Source organism: Plecotus auritus (genome assembly GCF_963455305.1).
Source record: "Plecotus auritus genome assembly, chromosome: 5".
Lineage (NCBI taxonomy): Eukaryota > Metazoa > Chordata > Mammalia > Chiroptera > Vespertilionidae > Plecotus > Plecotus auritus.
In genome coordinates, this window is record NC_137776.1 from 176,734,273 (window position 1) to 176,758,568 (window position 24,296).

The window sequence follows — 24,296 nt, forward strand, 5'->3', positions numbered from 1 at the left end:
TACTAGTTCTCCGTTAGTTCAAAATCCTGTTCCAATTTGAATGTGAGATATTTTAGCTTTTGCTATTTTTATCAATGGAGAAAAACACACTTCCAGGGACAGGTTTCATAATTATTTTGTTATTTTCACTCTAATAAACACATGTATTCACATATGTGTAAGTGGAGTAGTAAGTCCAAAGCGCGTGCGTGTGTGTGTGTGTGTGTGTGTGTGTGTATGTGTGTATGTGTGTGTTTCCAGCTGCTTTTGTTTATTTAGGAAGCAAAAAACAATGGAGGGTGACTTGAACTGTGTCACATTAAACTGATGTTTGCAAAGTAGTTGAAAAAAAAGCTTAGTTGCCAAGGAAGTACACATTTAACTTAAAAAAAAAAGGACCTGTTGGTGGAGAGTGCTGTTTTATATATTTTGAAGGCTTTTTTTTTTTTTTTTTTTTAGGTAGTGTTTACTCAAACTGCAAATGAATAAGGGAGAGAATTCTTTGTGGAACTCAGTTTGCTTTAGTAAAATTTGAATCCATGATTGCTTTGTATGGGTAACATTTAAAATTCATAAGTAGCTTTAATAGGATTTATCAACTCAAATTTGTAATTGAACTGTTGCTATTTTTGGTACATTTCCTTTTTGTTGTTTTAGTTTTATAATTCAGTTTACAGTTAATTAACTCGTTGGTGTTAAGGTATATATTTGTCTGGATAGTTAACCTATAACTATATACACATTTTGGTATTTTGGGCATAGTGTTCTATTAGCAGTTTACAGGTGCTTAATCTGAATTAAGAGGTAATTTAGTGATACTGTAAAAGTGAAGACACCTGCTTCTTATCTTTTCTACTGCATATTGAAAGAAGTGTATTCTGCATATTATTTACATGAGGGCGACATGATTTCCCACAAATATATATCAACTTTATAGCCCAGATTCTTTAAAGAAGTCATTGTCTTTTATTGAGTTTATTTCCAGCTAGACTTTTCAGCTCAGATTCTTTTAAAGAAGTCATTGTCTTTTATTGAGAATGTGTCCAGCTAAAATAAAGCCTGCTTTGAAGGTCTCATCATTTCAGGGTAATTGTCTTAACAAGTGACCTTTGACTGAAGGCTTCAGAAAATTATTCATTTAAATTGGTGCTACTGTTGAGTGTGCTGAGGTTTTGACATAGGCTGCCTATTATATTATCCGTGTAATTTTCAATATAATCAGATATCATTAACGTTTTCAAGCATGTGGAATAAATGAATAAAACTCATATCTTTCTTGGTGATAGAGCTCAAATATTAAAGAAATACTAATTTAACCAACATAGATAACTCATAGTTGGGCATGACATTTGGGTGCTTTGTATGTAATTGCCTTGTTTTATTTGTTTTCCATAGTTAGGTCCCAAAGAAAGAAAATCCAAGGCTAAAATAAAGAGTCATGTCCGTTGGTATATATGAAAAAACCAGTGTATCAATTTAACAGCTGTTTCATTTTGCAATAATTTGGTCACCTTGTTCTGTCCCTCCTGCCCCCTTGTTTTCTGATCATCCTCAGATCATTATTCAGATTAGAAAACTTGTAAGTCAAAACAATATTCGATAGACATTTAAACTTATATTGTAACCTCTCTTGTTGACCCTAACAGCTGTTTCTCTTTGTGTGCAAAGACTGTCTGACCAAATATGGCAGTTTGCAAGTCATTAACACTTCAGTTTATAGAATTTAGCCTGGTAAGTTTTTCTCTTTCCAAAGCAACTGTAATACTTTGAGGTAGTCAATAGTGAGAATTTCTTGAAGATGGTTCTTTATAACATAGTAGAGTTCTATAAGGCCTAACCTCTCCCCACCCCAATCCCTTTTTCTATGGATCATTAAATAGTAAAAGTAAAACTTGTTTTCAAGTTCATGCATGACATTAAATAGTGTATATTACCTTGGCCTTAAAATGTGAAGGAGGCCCTAACTGGTTTGGCTCAGTGGGTAGAGCGTCGGCCTGTGGACTGAAGGGTCCCAGGGTCGATTCAGGTCAAGGGCATGTACCTTGGTTGTGGCACATCCCCAGTAGGGGGTGTGCAGGAGGCAGCTGATCGATGTACCTCGTGATATTTCTAACACTCTATCCCTTTCCCTTCCTCTCTGTAAAAATAAAAATAAAAATATATTAAAAATGTGAAGGAGTATATCTTAACTATATGGTTATGCTGCTGTATTTGGAGGTTTGCAGTAAAAATTAATGCATGTTTATGTATCTCCAGTTAAGGTTGCATTAGCTTTTAGGTTCTGAATCACTACTCTCTGGGGTCTCTTCATCTTTATGGTAATTTTTCTCCATACAAAAATCTGACATTTCTTAATATACATTAGCAAGTTAGTTCACATGGTAACTTTAACAAAATGTTATTTCTTAAAGTGTAACAATAATTTGACTATTTTTGAAACTTCTTTTTCCTATTTTCCATTATTTACACATTTTGGTAATTATAACCATCAACCTATGGTTATAATTTTCCATTTTCTGAGAATGACCTTTATATCAAGGAAAGAAATTGATATGCAGAATCTTTCTTAGGGGACATATTGTAAATATCATCAAGGGTATTAGAGACAGCATTTAAGGCTAAATTGGATTGAATGTTGGGTATTTCTGTAATACTACTGTAACTTGAGTTAATAATTTTAATATTTTTACTGTATAGGCAATAAACTATATGCCCTTGAAGTATGCTGATAAATGGATTCTGGCAATGTAATAGTAGGAACATGTCACATAAATCCCTTTGCTGTGATACACGATTGTCTATGAATAGACCTCTGATATATCTGCAGAAGAGAAATGGTTATGTTATATCTTTATTGTACTTACCTGTTCAGTTCTCTGTGAATTGAAGAAAAGGGTGATTTCTGTCTAAAGTTGTTCCCTAGCAGAAAGTTTTATTTTTGCTTTTAATTGTGAGAAAAGATCTTTTCAGGTAGTTTTAAAAACACCTGTGGAACTTGAATATTTATTAAAATTTTTAATCTTATGCAGTGCGTATTCCAGTGCTGTTAATGAAGATACTCAGAAACACTTGTCAAATGTCCCACTATCCTTGTGTAACTGGGGACCAGGGTCTTCTTTTATCAGAAAGTGCATGAAACATGTGTCTTTTGTCAAACATTTGTGGTTTGCCTATACACATTCCCCTGAAAATCAGAGGTCATAGAAAGGAGAAACCATAATTACTGCATATATCTTAGGCTTTGGTTATCTATCAAATGATTTGCTTGCATGGCATTAAATTCACATAGTTTAAGGAGAAATGAGTAATATAAATGTTTCAGATTTGAGTGTAGACAGGTTGATATTCTAAATGGGATAGATTTATTTTCTTCACTGTAGATGAGAAGAGAACATTAGACTAACTTCCTAAAAGGAAGAAAAGTTTTTGAGTGATTCTGTATTGCTCAAAAATATTCACATTTTTACATTTGTAAAATTAATTATATTATGCTTTAGAAATTTGTTCCAGAATAAGTAAAGACAAGGTTACCTTTAAAAAAAAAAATCTATATTAGCAAGGTCAGAAATTCAATCTGACCTTGTGAATGAGTAGTACAATAATATTAAGCTGACTTTTCCTGTGTTCCCAGAGATAGGTGTCTGTTGTGGAAATGCCATCCAAATAATTTAAATATTTGGTATCAGAGCTATTGTGTTGAAGTGAAGCATTACCTAGAGTTCTGCGGGGAAAAGTTCTGTTTCCTGAAATAGCCACAGGAACATGGGGGAAACCACTTATATGGGTTAGTTTTTTCAGGTGTCAACAGAATTGCACTTAATCAATAGTGTTAAATGAGTTTTAGGTGCTTTTCATCCCCTGGCTTTACATCTTTTATCTTTCACTAGAGGTTTCAATATATAGAGAGGAGAGGGTGAACTTCGGAATAAAAATGATTTAGATTTCCCAAGTCTGCCACTTACTGAGTATATAACTAAAGGTAACCTACTTAATGACTCTGAGACTCAGTTTCTTCACTTGTAAAAATGGAACTAATGCTTTCATCAAGGATTAGGACTTGAAAGCACCTGGCATCCCTGCTCCTTTCCTGGATACTCTCATTCACAAAATAATAGAAAGGGTTCAGTCCCCTTATTTTACATATGATAAAACTGAAGCTATAATATCATCTATTGTATATCAAAAAGGACTGAGAAGTTCAACTCCCAGTTGTTGTTTTTTTAAACATTATACCAGACTGTTGACTTTTAAAAGTCTTTTTTTTTAAACATATTTTATTGATATTTCACAGAGAGGAAGGGAGAGGGATAGAGAGCTAGAAACATCGATGAGAGAGAAACATCGATCAGCTGCCTCCTGCACACCCTCCACTGGGGATGTGCCCGCAACCAGTGTACATGCCCTTGACCGGAATCGAACCCGGGACCCCCCAGTCCGCAGGCCGACGCTCTATCCACTGAGCCAAACCGGTTTCGGCTGACTTTTAAAAGTCTTAATGAAGCTTGATTATTCATGAGAAAGTGAGAAATAACTCTGAAAACATTGGCTGTCTTCTTTAGGCACTTGACTGATTTTGTGAGTTTTATTCTAACGATCCTATTAAGTTAAACCAGTCTTTTAAAACTTTTATTGACCAATGAATGGATAAACAAAATGTGGCACTTACATACATTGGACTGTTATTGAACTTTAAAGGAAATTCTGACACAAGCTACAACATAGATGAACTTTGAAGTAATATAAGCCAGCTATAAATAGACAAATATTGGTATGATTCCACTACTTATATGTGGTCCCTGGAGTAGTAAAATTCATAGAGATAGAAAGTAGAATATTGGTTGCCTGTGGGAATGGGAGTTATTGTTTAGTGAATGTTATTGTTTAGTAGATATTATTTCAGCTAAAGAAGATGAAAAAGTTATAGCAATGGACGGTGGGGATGGTTACACAACAATGTGAATGTACTTAATGCCACAGAACTGTACATTTAAATATGGCTAAAATGGTAAAGATTATGTTATGTATATTTAACCACAATTTTAGAAGATTAAAATTTTAAAAATCTTTTAAAAATTAAACATCTTACAAATTCCTATATTCCTAAGCTGTCTTTCTTTTTTAGTTCATCTGAAATTGAACTAAAAGAGTAACTTCATAGTTTAAGGAATTGTCACAGGCATTATAGGTTAAAATTTGTCGGACTGACTTTTAGACAAAGTGGTTTATCTTGCCTAAGTGCTGTAGGCCCAAAATTAGTAAGTTTTTTCTTTTGTTTTTGCTTTTTTAAGCTAAGCTAAAATTATTCAGAAAGCTTACATTAATATGGTTCTTAAAGAATTACTTTAGCCCTCAAATTCAGAGTCAGACTTAAATGAAGACACACATCTATTGTTTAGCAATTAGTATAGTGATGGAAAGGAATTTATTTTTTATTTTATAAATAAATAAGAAGGGATGATTTTCTATTGAGTTTTGTTAGATTTTTCCACCCTTCCTAGGGATAGGCTGTAAGAAATTTATGTGAAAACTAATGGAAGGAAACAAACTTCAGAGTCAGAAAAAAAAAAAAAGGCTGAGATTAACATGGTGCAATTTTAAAAAATACCATATCTTCTCTTGCACTCTGCTTGATTAATTTTAAAGGGCTACAAACCCATAGGAATTGGCCTGCTATAGCATCTTTGAAATTTGATCCCTTTGCTATTTCCTATCTTGTTTTTCTGAGCAGAGAGTAATCTTATCAGATCTGTGTTTTAGAAGGATGCAACTAGGAGCAGCATAAGAGGATGGATTCGAATGGGGAGATAATGGAGACAGGAATACCACAGATGAGAGATGCATTTCAGAAAAGAACAGTGGTACTCAGATACCAGGCAGGGGTCCTCAAACTTTTAAAACAGGGGGCCAGTTCACTGTCCCTCAGACGGTTGGAGGGCTGGACTATAGTTAAAAAAAAAAAACTATGAACAAATTCCTTTGCACACTGCGGGCCCAGGACGAGTCGGCTGCTAAGCAGGACAGGCAGCGGCACCCGGCAGGCCGGATAAATGTCCTCGGCGGGCCGCAGTTTGAGGACCCCTGTACCAGGGTTTGGATCAAGTTTCATAATTTTCTCTGTGAACTTAAGCAAGTTAATGAACTAGTCTAGTCCTAGTTTGTCTGTCATATGAAGTTAATACTAATACCTATTTGGCAAGGTTAGTATAAAGATTAGCATTCATGCATGTAAAGCTTCTTAGTACCATGTTGGGTATAAAATCGGAACTCTTTAGATTTAGCAAGGTGATTTAAATATTCCCCTTAAGATTCCCTAAAACTGCACTCATTTGCTCACTGGTTGATCAACAAAAATGATGGGCATTGGGAGGGAAGTGATAAGAGAGTATTTTGGTCCAAAGGGAACCCAAGATATGTTTTGTGACTCAGTGTTGTTTAACTTGTTTTGGCTGTGAAAGTTGGCAACTTGTCAAAGAGTCAGGCTCACTCAGTGGCCCTTTTTGAGTCTCTTCATTCCTATCATCATTCATATTCACATCCTAATCATGTGCTATAGTATAGCATATTTGTCATTTGTCCTCACATTACTTATACCCTATCAGTTAAACACTGATGAAAAGTATCATTCAACCAATCAAATTTGAGTACTGACAGTAGGCAAGAATAAGATATAAAGATAATATGAATAGAATCTAAGTTCCCTGTCCTCAGTCGTTTTATTTTTAAACTAGAGGCCCTGTGCATGAAATTCGTACACTCAGGGGGAGGGGGTGTTCCCTCAGCCCAGCCTGTGCCCTCTCGCAGTCCGGGAGCCCTCAGAAGATGTCCGACTGCCGACTTAGCAGGCCTAGCAGTCGGATGTCCTTAGTGCTGCCGGGGAGGCGGGAGAGGCTCCTGCCACCGCCGCTGTGCTCGCCAGCCATGAGCCTGGCTCAGGGCTTCTGGCTGAGCGGCGCTCTCCCATGGGAGCACACTGACCACCAGGGGGCAGTTCCTGCATTGAGCGTCTGCCCCCTGGTGGTCAGTGCGTGTCATAGCAACCAGTCGTTCCATCTATTGGTCAATTTGCATATTAACCTTTTATTATATAGGAAGGATATATTTTTATTGATTTCAGAGAGGAAAGGAGAGAGAGAGAGAGATGGAAACATCAATGATGGCTGCCTCCTGCATGCTTCCTATTGGGGAATGAGCCCGCAACCAGGGCATGTGCCCTTGACCGGAATCGAACCCAGGACCCTTCAGTCCACAGGCCGATGCTCTATCCATTGAGCCAAACCAGCTAGGGCCACAGTAGTTTTAAAGGGACTGTGTGTGCTCAGTGTATTCCCAGCATTTACCTTGTGGTTTACATTTAGCAAGTGTTTCTGGAATGATCAATCAATACAGTGCAGTAGGAAAGATAGAATATTTTACTGTGTGATAAATGCTATAATTCTGTGGTAGAATTAAAAAGCAAACGAAAGCCTTAGGAACCCTAGAGGGAAATAAGGAATATTGCAGAGGGAAACAGGGAGGTTGAATGTTTGTTTGTATCACCAGATTGTTGTTTGGGGAGAAGGACTAACTGGGAAAGTAAAGACATTCCTACCTTAGCAAACAGTGTGAGCAAAGCCTTGAAAGCATAAAAATGCATAACCAATTTAGTGAGTTGAGGAAGGGGTGGGATATACAATCATATCTGAATTTTAGTAATTAACCAACTATGGGATGCTGATAACCAGTTACTAGAGAGTCTAGAAAGGGAGACTTACATGTAGAAGTTGAAAAAGAATAAAGTACTCACCAATCAGTGACATGGATGATAGCAAAGAAGGAATAGATTTGGGGAATATGTTTTGAAATTAAAATCCATGCAGGGGTCCTCAAACTTTTTAAACAGGGGGCCAGTTCACTGTCCCTCAGACCGTTGGAGGGCCGGACTATAGTTAAAAAAAACAACCTATGAACAAATTTCTATGCACACTGCGGGCCCGGGACGAGTCGGCTGCTAAGCAGGACAGGCAGCGGCACCTGGCGGGCCGGGCCAGATAAATGTCCTCGGCGGGCCACATGTGGCCCGCGGGCCGTAGTTTGAGGACCCCTGCATTAGAGTTTCAAGGGAGAATGAGAAAAGGAGTCAAGGATTTTTTGGCATACCTGTCTTGGATCAGTAGTTGTTAACCAGGATAGGAAACGTGTGAGGAAGAATATGCTTGTGTAATGAATGGGGGTCCGCTTTGCACACGTGTAATTGATTTTGAGATGGCCATGGGACATGTAGCAGAGCTTTCCTATGTATTTTCATAACACCCTTTGCATACCTCTATTATAGCAAATACTATACTGTACTGTATTGTAATTACTTGTTTACTTGCATTTTTCCTATACAGCTACAGGATAGGAAAATTTTTAATCTTATGCAGTGCCTATTCCAGTGCTGTTAATGAAGATACTCAGAAACACTTGTCAAATGTCCCACTATCCTTGTGTAACTGGGGACCAGGGTCTTCTTTTATCAGAAAGTACATGAAATATATGTCTTTTGCCAAACATTTGTGGTTTGCCTATACACATTCCCCTGAAAATCAGAGGTCATAGAAAGGAGAAACCATAATTACTGCATATATCTTAGGCTTTGGTTATCTATCAAATGATTTGCTTGCATGGCATTAAATTCACATAGCTTAAGGAGAAATGAGTAATATACATGTTTCAGTAATATAAATATCCCAGCCAAACATCTATCAAGCCTGTCAAAGGTAAAAAGAAGTTAGCCAGTGAGCTAGTGAGATAGCCAGGAGGAAATGTGGAAAAAGAAGAGGAACGGGATGGAATTTAATGAGGGGACAGAAGAGAAGGAACCTAAATGACAGGTGAGAAAAGGTAGTCAGAGGTAGTAAATGGAAGGAAAAACAAGAATTTCAGAGTAAGAAAATGGTCAGTATTTTCATTTATTTCAGCTGGTAGAAGTAAAATGAGAACAGAAAAGAATTCTTTAGGTTTTGAAATTGTGTTGTTGATTTTTAGAAGAAGAGGTTCGTGAGGGTGGGCAGATTTTTGAGAGGGACTGCTCAGTTTGTATGGGGAATACCTTTGAAGTGGTAGAGCTGGAGGCAGTCAATGCTATTCCTTTACGAAGAAAGAGTTTCAAGAAAACCAAAGGAATAAAGGTAAGTCTGAGCCCTGGACTAGTGGCTGGACTAGCACAGTTAGTCTCAAGCATGTCAAGTTCAGTTACAAGTACCACTCACACCTTTTTTATCAAGTTAAGTAGGTCATTGGGTTCACATTTTGGCTTTGCCTCTAAACAATTACATTGCAACCATTATCTTGAAAAAGTTGCATAACCATAACCTTGAATAAGCACCATATCTTCTTCTTTTTTTTTTTTTTTTTAAAATATATATATTTTTAAAAATATATTTTATTGATACTTCACAGAGAGGAAGGGAGAGGGATAGAGAGCTAGAAACATCGATGAGAGAGAAACATTGATTAGCTGCCTCCTGCACACCTCCCACTGAGGATGTGCCCGCAACCAAGGTACATGCCCTTGACCGGAATCGAACCCGGGACCTTTCAGTCCGCAGGCTGACGCTCTATCCACTAAGCCAAACCGGTTTCGGCTAAATATATTTTTTATTGCTTTCAGAGAGGAAGGGAGAGGGAGAGAGAGATAGAAACATCAATGATGAGAGAGAATCACTGACTGGATGTCTCCTGCATGCCCCCCACTGGGGATCGAGCCCGCAACCTGGGCATGTGCCCTGACCGGGAATCGAACCTGGGACCCTTCAGTCCGCAGGCCGACACTCTATCCACTGAGCCAAACCGGCTAGGGCAGCACCATATCTTTAAGCCTCAATTTACTCATCTGTGAAATAGATATGTAATGATTAAATTAAGAGGCATTCACTGGCAAATTGTAATACTGCATAATAGGCACTATAAAAAATGTAAAATGCTGTGGGAACAGAATAAGGCAAATAATTCATTTGGCTCTGGGGTGAAATGGCAGGCTACTAGAAAAGGGAGGGTTAGATCATGAATGATGAGTTGCAGTTGATGGAGCACAGAAGCAAGGAAACCACTTTAGGAAGAGTATACTATGAGTGCAGATATGTGGAGCTACTGAAGTTCAGGTGCTTCTTGACTTATGATGGGGTTATGTCCTGATGAACCCATCATAATTTAAAATATTGTTAGTAAAAAATGCATATAATACATCTAACCTACCAAACATCATAGCTTAGCCCAGCCCAGTGGTCGGCAAACTCATTAGTCAACAGAGCCAAATATCAACAGTACAACAATTGAAATTTCTTTTGAGAGCCAAATTTTTTAAACTTCTTCTAACGCCACTTCTTCAAAATAGACTCGCCCAAGCCGTGGTATTTTGTGGAAGAGCCACACTCAAGGGGCCAAAGAGCCGCATGTGGCTCGTGAGCTGCAGTTTGCCGACCACTGGCCCAGCATATCTTAAATGTGCTCAGAACACTTACATTAGCTTACAGTTGGGCATAATTACCTAACAGAGACTATTTTATGATAAAGCGTTGAGTATCTCAAGTAATTTATCATGTGTATCGCTTTTGCACCATCATAAAGTTGTACATACCATCATAACTTAGGGACTGTCTGTATACAGGGTGTTCCAAAAAGTGTTTACACACTTTGACTGATTACAAAGTCAGTGTTTATTAACATACAGTTCATTTTCAAAATTTAAAAGAATCTACAGAAATGAATTTATTTATTATTTTGTCAACACCTGTTTTCAGACTGATGATCATTCTGGTCCAAGCACTGCTGATAATGCGAAACAATGGAATTGCAAACATCAAAGAAAGAATCATTTCGTTCCGTATTTGTGCACCCTCAATTAATTGACTGTTGCTGGTTTTGTACTGTAACTTTATTTTTGATGGATCCCCATAAAAAAAAGTCTAGTGGCACTTTAGGATAAATTTTCCTTGTTCAGAGCTTCGTCTGGCTTCACCCATTCTTTCAAATCAATTATACATGAAAAGGAGTGAAAATTGAGTTATCAGCTGTTAAAGTGTGTGTACATTTTTTGGGTATGCCCTATATGTCCTTAGCAAAGACATTACCACCTCTAATACATTTCTTGGCTCCATGTCTAAGTGCCTCTCCCAACCTGTTCCCATAGTAGTTGTTCCCATAGTAGTTGTTTTTGTTTTGTTTTTACCTTAAATCAGTACCTGTTAACCTGTGCAATTTGCCTGTATTCTCAACTAAACTATAAACTCTTTGGGGGCAAGAATCTGATCTGTTCTTTAGACACTAGGCACTCAGTAAGTATTCATTGAGTGGATGAAGCAAAACTACATTAAAAAAAAAGTTTTCAAAACTACATTTTGGAGCATCCTGAATGCCACACTGTGCATTTAGATTTCGTGCTATGAAATGTAGAGCTGTGATCGCCTGGAAGCAAAGTAGTTTAAGTAGAAAGCAGCAAAGAATTATGGATTAGAGCCTTAGTTATACCTAGTTAAATGATCTTTTCTTGGGGTTGCATTTCCTTATTTGTTTAATATTATTTATGATTTCTAAGTTTTCTTTCAGCTATAATATTCAGGGATTGTGTGATTCATGCTGCCAGGTGGTTATCTAGGTATAAGCCTTTGAAGGAAAAATAGTGCGTGGCATGTGGTATATGTTCAATTAAAAATCCAAAGAATAAATCAGAATTTCTTAATTGTGCAAGATAAGCATAGAGCTGGAGTTACTCTCGCTAATTGGTTAAAGCTTTCTGACTATAACATTGTATTTGTTCTGTTGCTATTTTGGCAACCAAATGAGAACATTGCCACAAAGTATGCAGAACCAGGTTTTTAAATGGTAGATGAGTTTGAGTTTTATTCTAGGAGTCAATAAATAATTGAATGGCTTTTCATAAGTGACACATTTTTATACTTCCTGTTGGGAATTTTTGGCTTAAAACACTTTTATTGGTAATGTTCATATTGAGTTGAGTTCTAAGAAACTGTGAAATGGGGAGATTGAGTTTTTAATGGACTTCAGATTTCTTGCTACATAAGGTATTTCCCAACTGTAGAATTTATGATTGCCCTGACTTTAATTTATTTCTCTTGGTGGTTATTGTAGAATATTCTTTCTTAAAAACACATGTTAGTATTTAAGTATCAATAATGGTAGGAAAACCTTAGTGATTTACTTGAGTGCCTTCAATATAATTTATTTGTACATCTTTACAAATTAAAGGATAGAAAACAAGTGTAGCACTGTTATAATTTTAAAGGCCAAGAATAGAGTTGCAACATGTGCCAAATAAATTACTATAGGTAGAGTTGTTCTCAAGGGAATATGTTTTATTTTTTTTGAAATCTGGAATGTCTTAGCTCTGAATAGCATCAAATTCCCTTGTTATCTAGATTAGAAAACCTAAACTCTAAGTGGTAAAAGTCTTGGGAAAATATTTTGGAAGTGTTTTTTAAAAAGTTTTTTTCATTTGTATTTTGTAAGAATTAGAGCATAAATATCTGGTAGACATTCTATATGAGTATCTTTATGGTTTTTGTTTTGCAGGCATTTAAAAAATATTTAATTATTCATGAGTTGAGCTTCATTCTTGAGTCATGGATGACAAGGCTTCTGTTGGAAAAATCAGTGTGTCCTCAGACTCAGTATCCACTCTTAATAGTGAAGATTTTGTCTTGGTTTCCAGGCAAGGAGATGAGACACCATCTACAAATAATGGGAGTGATGACGAGAAAACAGGACTCAAGGTAAAACTCCATAACCTAAGTTTCTTTTTTTTAGCCTTGCTAAGCCCATTGCAAAACTTGGCCTTAATAAGAAGGTATATGGAATGCAAGTGAGAACATGGAAATTATATCCTTTCTTTTTTAATGCTAAAAAGTTTTATTTACAATTAGTGCTAGTGACACATTTATATTTGATTAAGAATTTTTAATTTGTTTACTTCTAAACTTCTATTACCCCTAACTGTCAAAGTTAGTGGTCATAGTGTAAACATTTGTAATTTTAGAGTTTTCACTTTCTCATTGAATTAGAGGTGATTGTTTTGGTGTATGTAGTGTAAGGGCAGTGGCAGGTCAGCAGTGCTATTTATAAAAAAAGAATTTTAGGATTATTGAAATGGACCTTTAAATTCCTGGCTTTTGGCCACTTCTCTTTGTTTATATTTTCTCAGCCAAACAACTATTACTTCTTTTCCCATACTCTGTTATTGTTTTGCTCTTTATGGATATAAATAAAAAGTTTACCTGTTAGCATCATTTAAAAAGTAAGTAGCTTTAGAAACATTTCTATTCCTGTTTACATCTTTTCATTTAACAAGTCTTTCTTATCAACTGTGTGGCAAGTTCTATCTTCCTATATAATAAAGCCTAATGTATAAATTGTCCCCTCAACCGGGAGTTCGACTGCTTGCTATGATGTGCGCTGACCACCAGGGGGCGGTGCGGAACAGCATCGGTGATGCGGTGCTGGCAGTGGAGGCACTGCCGGCCCTGATGAGAGCGGGACTGTGGCGGGATGGTGGAGTGGGTGAGCGGGCGGTGCCAGGCCAAGGTGGGTGCAAGTGGGGCCCGATCGCCCTGCAGATGGTGACTAGTGGTGGGGGTGGAGGTGGGGCCCAATGACTCAGGTGGAGGGGGCCATGGGGGGCCCAGGTGCTGCCCAGGGCCCCAGAGGTCAGCTGGGACCTGCCCTTCCTTCCATGCCAGACACCTGTGCTTCGATCGCCGGCCAGGCCTAGGGACCGCGCCCATGCACTAATTTTGTGCACCGGGCCTCTAGTTCTAAATACTTGAGATACAGTGGTGAATAAGATAGATAAAGCCCTCTGTCCTTCTTGGGGGAAACAGACTCTAAGCAAATAGGAAAGCAAATATAAGTAAATTCAAGTGCTGTGAAGAAAATCAAAGTGGGATATATGGATAATGAGTGAAGGGGCAGGTACTATTTTAGAGAATGTCTTGAAATGACATGTGAGCAGAGACCTGAATGAAATGGGGAAGAAGATCAAGGAGAAATCTGGGAAAAGAGCTTTCCACAGGGAACAGAAAACAGAAGGACCCTGAAGAGGATCCCCCTTTTTAGGACAGAGATAGAGTGAATAAAGTAAATAAAAAGTGGTAGAAGACGAGATGCAATGACAGGTAGGGGCTGGATTAAATAGAACTTTTTAAAGCTTAGTAGGAATTTGGACTTCGTTACAGATCTGAAAAGAATTTTTGGAGAGTGGGGTATGATCTAGTTTACATTTTTAAAAAGCTCACTGGCTGGGACACCTCCAGCATAACAGCATGGAAGCTCTGTGGAACTGCTCCCCAGCAGCAGTGGTAATAGTTATTAAAAGACAACCATTGAAAGTCTGTGAAAATGTTCTAAAGGACATACAGAAAATGAAGAAACACTTATTCAAGGAGATTTACTAAAATTTGGTAACAATTTTATGGTATTTGAACCAAGACCTGTTTTTTTCCCCTCCTCTATCCCAGCCAAACATCATGGTAATAAGTCCATTCCAGATTGGTGCAGTCAAGAAAACAGGGTTCCCTCCCCACCCCACTCGCACCCCCCAGCTCACAGGTCAGAGGGCTATCTTATAGACGATAGCATTTCTCACCCTGCCTCCAGCTTTTTTTTTTTTTTTGCTGGCCAAGTGTGACTCAGTGGTGGGGGCTCCTTTTTTCCCCCAGCTCTTACTCTCTGCATGGAGGCTATACATTGGGTGTAGTGCTGCTGAGTATACCAGGAGCCTGATTGCCCTTGCATGTAAAGTAGTGGTCCCCACCACTAGAGTCAAGCCAAAAGGACTTGAGACTATTATACCACCTCCCATCCCCACCAAGTGCTTAGCTTCTGAAGAAGAGGTATCACTCAGAGAGAAGCATGCCATTGCAACCTTATAGCTGTGGCTTAGAGGTTTTGCCTATTGTGAGAAGGGGGCCATAAAACAGTTCGTAATCTCTTTCCAAAGGAATTGATTTTATTTACAACAGAGTGTGGATAAGTTAAAGCCTAAGGGTACTCTCAAAAACAGTGGAGGTTGTAGTGAAAGGTAATTGGGAAGAGATTTGTAGATTGATTGGACATATAGGTTTAAATGTAGGATTGCTAGGAGACCACCTTGGATCAGAACAAAACTCAAACACTGACTTCTGGAGCTCTCCCTTCAAAGTAACCCAATTTGGTATATTCTGTGGAGCAATTTATATTTATTGAAAACTATAGAGCAATCAGCCACAATTACTGGAGTGGTCAGAGAAGGAGACAGGGCATATTGCTAAAACCACTTTTATCCCGGGATGACTATAGGCAAATCCTAATCTGATACCCAAAGGAGCAACATCAGAGGCTTAACACTATGGGAATTAAGGGAATAGAATTTACTAAAATAAGCCAGCTAGTTACTAAACTAACAAGCAAGCATAAAAAATACCAAGAGTGGGGAGACCAATACTGAGAAATGATACAATATAATACCTAAAATATCTAGTTTCCAACAAACAAACAAGAACTGTGAAAAATGCAAAGAAACAAAATACAATCATACATTATAAAAAAGGCAGCATATACTGCTTATGAAAATGACATGTTGGAATTAATAATATGCAAACTCTTCAAAGTAGCCATTATTAACATCAATGAATTGAAATAAATCATGCTTAAAGAAATAAAGGAAAGTTCGGTGACAGTATTAAATAGAGAATATCATTAAGGAGATAGAAATTATAACAACAACAAAAGAACCTAACTGCAATTCTGAATGGGAAAGCAAAAACTAAAATGAAAAATTCACTACAGAGGCTCAACAGTAAATTTCAACTGACAAAAGAAAGAGTTAACAGGAGATGATGCCATCAAAATATCAGTACAGGAGTTTTCTACCGCTCTGTTCGCAAAGAACACTGATTTTGATAATCACTTATAGAGGAGAGTACTTTTGTGGAAGTCTGGGAGTTCAGCAGAGAAGTTCCAGCATAGTGTTGGAGCAAAAAAAATCCTGGATTGGACTCATTGAAGACTATCAAAGGACTAGTTTCACTTTACCTGTGTCACCCCTAACCCAAGGTGGCACAGCTCAGTGCCAAGAGAGACTTACTCAGCTAAATTGAGCAACATGTTCTCCAAATTTAAAATGTTTTCTCTATTTTATTTCCAGTAATTACAGTATACCTATACAGTATATACCATTTTTTGTGTGTGAAGACCTGGTAAGTGAAGTAGTAATAAAATTGTTAGATAACTAAGAGTTCTGTTATTAGAGGAAAGTGTAACAAGATTACTGCAAGTTTGTTGCCCAGTTATGCTCACTCTTTTTGAAACTTTTTCTCAGCCACTAGTAGATTTTAAAATTGCATTGAATTTAGAAAATACATTTAATAGGTATATCACTCTTCCATCTCAAAAGTCCTAATTGAGTGGTTTGTTGAATATTCAGGTGATATCTAGTAGTCTATCAAGTGTTTTAGGCATTGAGGATAAGAACTCCCATTTTGAAAATAGGATGACCTAGAAAACCTCATAATGCCAGCACAAAATACTTAGGAAAGCTGGATGAAATATAACAGACACCCTTTTAACAATAGCTATATTTATAAGACAATAAAGAAAAACCCTAAGGAACAAAAGCCAAGAGGGAACTGAAAGTTAGAACAATACATATGAAATGATACTGGGGCTGCACTGTTCTTTACAACCAGTGGACTTTGGTTTTGATAGCAGCTAAATTGGGAAAGAGAGAACGCCTTGGGTTTTACAGAGAGAATAGTTGGAACTGAGATTTCATTATAAAGTACCCTTAAGTGCTACTCCTAACTGAAAGGATATTTTGAAAAAATTTTTTCCTACAGTCACAGCAAAAAAATAAGGAATTTTATATATCTTAGCTTGAATGCTGGTTTGGAGGAGAATCTTGAGATTTTTGTACCCATAGGCTTGCCTTCATATATGTTTGGGGTGTGAATTTGCATTACATGCATGGTCTTGGGTTGGTAATACTCCTGGGGCACGTGATAGAATCAATTGTAGAACTACTCTGGAGGGACATACTTGCCACCCAGTCTGCATGATACTCTCACAGATAACCCTGATAAAAAATAGTACACATTTCAAAATTTACAAACATATACAAAGGACAGTTTATCATAAGCAAGAGACAGCAAATCTGAGCAGAATCAAACTCACCAAAATTCAGGCACTTGCATTAGCTGTAACCTTAAGATAAGATATAATTTAAATGATTAAAGATTTAAAGAAAAATTTATAAGCATTAGAAAAGAACAAAATTATCAAAAAATTTAAAAGATCAGGCAAATTAAAAATAGAACTTATGCAAATGAAACTTAGAGACAGTGAAATTAAAGGTTCAGTATTAATCAGCAGAATAGACATGGCTGAAGAGAGAATCAAATTTTTGTTAAGTAAATCTTAGGAAATTACCCAGAAGATAGCACTGAAAGATTATAAAGTATGAAAGGTCAGTTAAGAGGCATGGAGATTTGGATGAGAAGGATCAAAATATCTATATATATAAAAGCCTAAGTGACTGTTTGACCGGTCGCTGTGACACACACTGACCACCAGGGGGCAGACACTCAAGGCAGAAGCTGCCCCCTGGTGGTCAGTGCGCTCCCACAGCAGGAGCACTGCTTAGCTGACCGGTGGGCGCCAGATGCCGGGCTCATGGCTGGTGAGCGCAGCCGCGGCAATGTGAGCCTCTCCCGTGCAGGAGCTGACGAGCGATAGCAACTTTGCAGAGTGCCCTCTCGCACTCCGGGACCCCTTGGGGGATGTCGGACTGCTGGTTTTGGCTCGGTCCCCACAGGCCACGCCAAGGGACCCCACTGGTGCATGAATCTGTGCTTCTGCGTTGAGCGTCTGCACCCTGGTGTTCAGTGCACATCATAGCTACCAGCCAGTTGTCCGGTCGTCTGGTTGCTTAGGCTTTTATATATATAAAATATATATATATATATATATATATATACACACACTTAAGTTTTCCTTTAGAATGGTGGAGAAGGAAATACTTGAGATAATAGCTGCATATTTTCCAGAAGTGATAAAATTCTCAGCTTTAAAAAGCAGTAGGTCTCAAGCAGAATGACTGTGAAACTGCAGAATATCACAGCCAAAGAAAAGCTCTAAAAAGGCTGAATAGAGATGAATTGAATCTGGTTCCTGATAGCTTAGGGTAGATGACAGTTGTTAAAAATCTTGTTAACAGTTGTTTCTCCTAATCTTTGCTTCATAACAAACTATCTCAGGACTCAGTGGTTTAAAACTATTGTTTCCCATGATTTTGTGGATTGTCTGGGCAGTTTTGCTGCTTTTCCTTAAACTCACACAACTTTATTCAACTTTCGTGTTGGCTGGGGACTGGGCTTCACTGGAGTGGCTGGGTCTCTTTCCATGTGGTCTTTCATTTTAGGCTTCTTCACAGCATGATGGTCTTAGGGCAAATGTGGAAGCTGTAAGGCCTTTTTAAAGGCTAATGTTTAGAAATTACATGGTGTCACATCTAGCATATTCTTTTGGCCAAAGCAAGTCACAAAGGTAATCCGGATTCATGGATTTAGGGAAATAGATTATACCTTGTGATGAAGGGAGCTGTAGAGATTTTGTGGCCATATTTAATTTTTAACATCAATATAGTTAGGTAAATGCTATGATAGAGGTTAACAAAAGGTGCTATGGGAAACCAAGATGGCGGCATAGGTAAGCACCTAAACTGCTGCCTCGCACAACAATTTCAAAACTACAACTAAAGGACAGAACGTCTATCACCCAGAACCACGGGAAAGCTGGCTGAGTGGAAGTTCTACAACTAGAAGGAAAGAGCAAACAGCACTGAGGGGTGCACAAGCACTGAAAAGCTGAGGTACGGAGACGCACGAATCAGGCTGGCGACGGGTGACTGAAAGCGCTGCTGTTTTCAACCCGAAGGGAGATAAGCTCCCGATTACTCCGAACTCGTTTCTGGGGAGACGCGGGGGACCCAAACTCCTACGGGGAGAAGCTGGACTGTCTGCCATGGGGTCGGAAAGTGAGGGAGGCTTGCTTGCAGGGCTGCGGGCAGGAACAATTGTTTATTGTGCTGGGGCGCAGTCGGAGACACAGAGCCGCAGAGCCGGCTTACTGGCAGCCATCACTGTTTGCCACGCCCTAGCCTAGTCACGCCCTGAGACCCCGCCCTGCACAATCTACAAACCCACCCAAGCTCCAAGCAGCGGCTTTAGCATATGAATGGCCTGCCCTATTGCAGCTTAATCTAGCAAACTTGCAGCCCAGGTCAGACAGCTCCAAAACCTCCAAACTCCAAGCAAAGAGGAGAAAACTGTAGTTCTTGCTGTAGCTCCTGCTGGGTGGCCTCAGACAGTAGCTGACCTGCACCCCATTGGAGATCCAGAAGCCAGTGTACCTAGTGGTCAGTGTGAGACACCAGATTTCAACTCCTCACATCCATAAGTGATACATTCAAGAGGCAGACTCAGTGAGCACCAAAGCCCCACTGAAACAAGTCCTGCACCATAAGCGTGTCTCCAGCGCAGCAGTTCTTCCATTATAGACACAGTGGGTCCTCACAGCCAATTGGCCTGGAGGTCAATTCCTCCCAGTGTACCAACAGCAATCAAGGCTTAACTACACCAAGACTTTGCACTCAGCCCACAAAGGGGTGTACCAAAGGTGTCCACCTCAGGTGACTGGGGAGGCTGAGCTACTGGCCCCTATAGGTCACCTACCACACAAAGCCACTTCATCCACATAAGGAAGCAGCAAAATGCGGAGACAAAGAAACATGTCACGAATGAGAGAAATGGAGGAAAGCAAACTAATGGACGACATAGAGTTCAGAACCACATTTATAAGGTTACTTAAGAATCTTCTAAAAACCGCCGAGAAACTTGATGAGACCTCTGAGGAACTTAGTGAGACCTTCAAGGACCTTAATGAGAATGCCAAAAAAATGGAAAAGGACCAGTCAGAAATTAAGCATACACTGTCTGAAATAAAGAATATACAGAAACTCAACTGTAGATCAACATACCCCAAGAATCAAACCAAAGATGTGAAATATGAGGAAACAAAAAACACCCAACCAGAAAAACAAAAAGAAAAAATCCAAAAATATGAAGATAGTGTAAGGAGCCTCTGGGACAACTTTAAGCGTACCAACATCCGAATTTTTGGGGTGCCAGAAGAGAAAGAGCAAAATATTGAAAACGTATTAGAAAAAATAATGACAGAAAACTTTCCCTACCTGGTGAAAGAAATAGACTTACAAGTTCAGGAAGCACATAGAACCCCATACAAGAGGAATCCAAAGAGGACCACACCAAGACACATCATAATTAAAATGCCAAGGGCAAAAGACAAAGAGAGAATATTAAAAGCAGCAAGAGAAAAACGGTTAGTTACCTACAAGGGAGCACCCATATGACTGTCAGCTGGTTTCTCAACAGAAACTATGCAGACCAGAAGGGAGTGGCAAGAAATATTCAAAGTGATGAACAGCAAGAACCTACAACCAAGATTACTCTACCCAGCAAAGCTATCATTCAGAGTTGAAGGTCAGATAAAGAGCTTCACAGACAAGAAAAAGCTAAAGGAGTTCATCACCACCAAACCAGGATTACATGAAATGCTGAAGGGTGTTCTTTAAGAAGAGGAAGAAGAAGAAAAAATTAAAGATAAAAATTATGAACAACAAAATGACATCAAATACATACCTACCAACAAGTGAATCTAAAAATCAAGTGAATAAAAAATCTGAAGACAGTATGTACTGGTGAATATAATAGAATCAGGGACATAGAAAGGGAGTGGACTGACAGTTCTCAGTGGGGAGGGGGTGTGAGGGGTGCGGGAAGAGACTGGACAAAAAGCTTACACCTATGGATGAAGACAGTGGCGGGGAGTAAGGGCATGGGGTGGGGTGGGGAATCAGGTGGAAGGGAGCTAGGGGGAAAAAAAGAGGAACACCTGTAATAATCTGAACAATAAAGATTTATTAAAAAAGAAAAACAAACAAACAAAAAAAAAACAAAAACAAAAGGTGCTATGGAGTAGAGGGAATGGAAACCTACCTCAGCTTGGATGGAGAGTCGAGAAAGACTTCTTGGAGAGGATAATGCTTTAGTTATGCCTTTTAAAGAAAAGCTTTATATGATGGTATAGTTATAAAAAACACAGCTATTTTTATTCAAATATTTTGATAACTCACATTAGAATCTGAGAACTTTCCATAAAAATTTAGAATGTGTTGTGTTTTCACTGCTTGACTCCTTTGGTTTAGGAATCTTACACCTTTAGTTAGCTCTTAGCCAAAGATATTCTATAAATGTTGGTTGAGTTACATTGATGAGCTAGTACTTCTTAGGCGGAAAGTTCAGTTAGAGAATTTTTAAAACATTTTAATCTTCATAGTTTTCTTTTTGACAAATCCAGTTAACATTATTTTAGTTGGAAAAAAGTTGCCAGGTTTTATTAAAATAGATAACAAAAATTACTCCTCACTTATTGCCTAAACTAATCTTCTGACTCGGTTTCTGATATTGTTTTAGAATTAGGTGACCTTATCCTCTGTAATGCTGAGCTTTTATTCAGCAAGCAAAGTTACTGAACCGTGAACGCACAGTTCAATTAAGAGGATCAGGGTGGTGGTGGGGAGGACAAATAACTAAATTTGTCATGATAAAATTCATCAAGTGCTAGAATATAGATATGATAAGAATTACATGGGAACATAATTGTTGCCTAAAGAAAGGTTTCATAGAATAGGCAGTAGTTCAGCAAAGCCTTAAAGAATCTTCTATAATAATGAAAGCATAATATGCTAATTAGACCAGACATTCTTCCAGACAACATTCTGGACGAAGCTGGGGCTGCGAGGGAACCCCAGGTCCTGGGTGCCTGCTGTAAGCCCGGGTCCCGGGTCCCGGGTGCCAGAGGGAAGCCGGTGTCAGCATCTGGGGGAAGAGAGGCCTACTCTTGCACGAATTTTATGCATTGGGCCTCTAGTGATTGATAATTTCCCAAAGAAATGAGTCTGTTGACATGTGGAAAGATCAAAGGTTTGAAAGGGCTTGGAGTCAGGACCACCACATACAGTAGAATTGTATGTACTTGCTTTCCTTTTTCTCCCAAGGTGCAAATAGCCTTTTTGCCATTTGTTTTCTTTAATATAAAAAGAATATATGCTTAATACAGAAAATTCAGACAATTAGAAAAGTAAAACCCAGTCATAGTTCCATTATTTAGCAAAAATGGCCATACATTTTTGAGATGTTTCTTCAGTTCACTTTCTAGGATGAATTCACAAGGTGTTCTGTTCCTCTCCTTTTCTTTGCTTTTTATTTTACTTTTTAAAATTGATCTGAGAGAGGGAGAGAAAGGAAAACAGAGAGAGAGAGCGTGCAAGAACATCAGTGTGAGAGTCAATCAGTTGCCTCCTGCATGCACCCCAACCAGAGATGGAACCTGCAACCTGGGTATGTGCCCTGACTGGGAATTAAACCCACCATGATACTCCAACTGAGCCACTCCAGCCTGGGCCCTTTTTGTTTATTTATTTTGTTGTTGTTGTTTTTAATCCTCACTTGAGGACATTTTTCCATTCTTTTTTTTTTTTTAATATATTTTATTGATTTTTTTACAGAGAGGAAGGAAGAGGGATAGATAGTCAGAAACATCGATGAGAGAGAAACATCGATCAGCTGCCTCCTGCACACCTCCTACTGGGGATGTGCCCGCAACCAAGTTACATGCCCTTGACCGGAATCGAACCTGGGACCTTTCAGTCCTCAGGCCGATGCTCTATCCACTGAGCCAAACCGGTTTTGGCTCCATTGATTCTTAAGAGAATGGTAGGGAGAGGGAGAGACAGAAACATCAATGTGAGAGAGATACATCGATTGGTTGCCTTCCACACCCACCCAGGGCTGGGGGATAGCCTCAACCAAGGTAAATTACATGCCCTTGACTGGAATAGAATCTGTGATCCTTCAGTCCTCGGGCTGACGCTCCATCCACTAAGCCAAACAGGCCAAGGCCCTTTTTTACTTTAAATTGTTAATTCCTAATGGTAATTTTAGGCATTTTCTCTGGTCCTTCTTTCATGCAGTTAAGATAAAGAAGTGAATAATCAAAACAGCTACAGTTTATAAATGAGGTACAAAGAGATTTAAGGTTTTATTGAAGATCCCAAAAGGAGTATGTGAGGTAGATTTGAGATAAGTATCTATTTCTTCTAGTATCCAAATTGGACTTCTGGTTATTTTGTGCCTTGCTTTCTGATAAAATTGTAATTTATATACTTGTTTTGAAATTACTTAGCTTTTATACTGAAGCTGAGCAAAATTACTCAGTTTGAACCATTATGATTTATATTTTCTTGCAATAGACACAAGTACTGGGAAGTGTAGATCAGGAATTTGTTTGTAATTTTTTGATCACCTGTGGATTTCTGAAGCACACATTTCATTTCCTAAGCATGCATGCTTCTTTGAGGACATAGAATCTCCGCTGACAGTGGGTCCCAAACTGCCTAAAGCAAAGTAGCTTTGTGTAACTGGCAAGTCGAGAGGGGCCTCCTTGGTATTGTTGCAGTGAAGGGAAATAGGCTATACATTGAGAAGTAGAAAATAAAGGAAATGACTCTGCTAGGTATTGCCTTTGGAGTACTTTGTCCTTTGGTCCATAAGTGCAGTTTTTTTCTCAGTGACCAATTCTATCATAAGTTGTTATCTTTATTGGATATATTTAGAAAGGACAGATGTTCTTCCAGTAATGCTGCTTTTGTACATGAATAGTAGGTGCGTTTTTAGTTTTCTCTGGATCATGGAAAGTGGAGAACTACTTTTTAAAAAAGTTATTTGCTTTTCTAAACCTTAACTCCAGTAGATAGATCAGAGTTTACTTAGAAATGGCTGAAAATGGGATAGGATGATGCTAATTGAATGCCTACTGATGACAGGTACTGTGAAGAAATGAGATAACCCCTGTAAAAATCACAGTCCCTGAAATAAATAACTGCCCAGTGGTCATATTATTGTATCATTGAGCCCTCATGACAATCCTGTGAGATAGACATGAATGCCATCGTTTTAGAGATGAGACAGTTGTGGCTCCCAGAGTTAATTTGTTCACAACCAACAGAGTTAGTGTCAGAGCCATGTCCCAAACGCAGGTCTGTCTTACTGTGGAGCCCAAGTAGGGCCACTAGGGATAGGTACGCAGGCTATACTCTGTACAACCCCAAAGGGTGCTGTTCTCATAGTCCATGATGTGAATGGTGCCTTCTGGAGTTGTGCCACAAGCTA

General features: G+C 38.6%; 1 protein-coding gene across 2 annotated transcripts in view; it reads left to right on the forward strand.

The window, feature by feature from the left end:
• RABGAP1 (RAB GTPase activating protein 1) overlaps nucleotides 1-24,296 on the forward strand; it is a 130,627-nt gene that overhangs the window by 917 nt on the left and 105,414 nt on the right. Inside the window, exon 2 of one of the 2 annotated variants that reach the window (XM_080669534.1) lies at nucleotides 12,529-12,728. The exons of the other annotated variant lie outside the window; for it this stretch is intronic. Coding sequence (XP_080525660.1) covers nucleotides 12,579-12,728 — 150 coding nt within the window. The 5' untranslated portion in view covers nucleotides 12,529-12,578. The remainder of the gene's footprint in view (nucleotides 1-12,528; nucleotides 12,729-24,296) is intronic. 2 annotated transcript variants of the gene reach the window in all.